At 48.1% G+C, this 1026-nt stretch overlaps 1 protein-coding gene across 1 annotated transcript in view; it reads left to right on the top strand.

The window, feature by feature from the left end:
• Nucleotides 1-314: 314 nt before the first annotated feature.
• Nucleotides 315-1026, top strand: part of LOC106876479 (uncharacterized) — a 103583-nt gene continuing 102871 nt past the window's right edge. Inside the window, exon 1 of the mRNA XM_052967566.2 lies at nucleotides 315-1026. This exon is cut by the window's right edge and continues 589 nt beyond it. Within this exon, the coding sequence (XP_052823526.1) occupies nucleotides 863-1026 (164 nt within the window). The 5' untranslated portion in view covers nucleotides 315-862.

The raw sequence follows: 1026 nt of genomic DNA, 5'->3' as shown, positions 1-1026 counted from the left end.
TGTGTGTGCGGAGCCAGGGCGTGATTTTTATAAGCTTCGAACGAATAAATAAACATTGTAACGTGTATCGGGGTTCACTTTTCTGTTTTTATACGTTCAAACGCTCACACACACACACATACGCACACACTCACACACACTCACACACGCACATTCACCCACACACACGCAACCTCACACACAAATATACACGCGCACGAACACACACACTCTCTCACATATAGAGGCACCTACACACACATATGTGACTAGATGTTCAGGAACACACACACACACACACAAACACAAATACACACACATACACGCGCGAGCTCACACGTATGCGTGTGTGCACTCCTCCTCCGCCTAATGAATGAATGCAGTTTCTCAATAGGGCGTGTGTGTGTGTGTGTGTGTGTGTATACGCGACGCGAATGAGAGCGAAAAAGTTATAGAGAGAAAGAGAAAGACAAGGGAGAAAGAAACTGTAACAGAAAGAGAGAGAGAGAGAGAGACAGAGAGGAGGGGGTAAAAGAAAGCTAGTCTGCTACTACCTGTATTGTAGTACTATCACTACTACTACTACAAGCAGCAGCAGCAGCGGTAACCCTGACACTACTACCCTTGCTGCTACCGTCTCGCTTGCTCCTCTCAGTGTTTTGTGGAGAAGCACTTGGCTCAAACGCATGTTGTTGTTGTGGCGAGAGTGTAGCGAGAGAGGTGAGTGGTCAAACCTATTATTACTACCACCACCACCACCACCACCATCACCATCACCATCAACAGCAGGCCTTGCACCACTGGAACTACTACAACCAGTACTACAGCAGCGGCGGCGGTTTGCTCCTGTGCTTCAGTTAGGATCGGGACTTTTCGCAGAAGCATGGGCGAAGACGTAACGTTGGCGGTCGGTTTGAGTAAACCAGGCGACGATGGGGACAGTAGCCACCACAACCACCACCAACAGCAACAACACTGTAATAATAATAATGAGCAGCAGCAACCACAACAACAACCACAACAGCAGCAGAAAGCACAACAACAGCA

Source organism: Octopus bimaculoides, chromosome 4, assembly GCF_046866305.1.
Source record: "Octopus bimaculoides isolate indiv1 chromosome 4, ASM4686630v1, whole genome shotgun sequence".
Taxonomy (NCBI): domain Eukaryota; kingdom Metazoa; phylum Mollusca; class Cephalopoda; order Octopoda; family Octopodidae; genus Octopus; species Octopus bimaculoides.
This window is presented reverse-complemented; position numbering and strand designations above follow the sequence as displayed.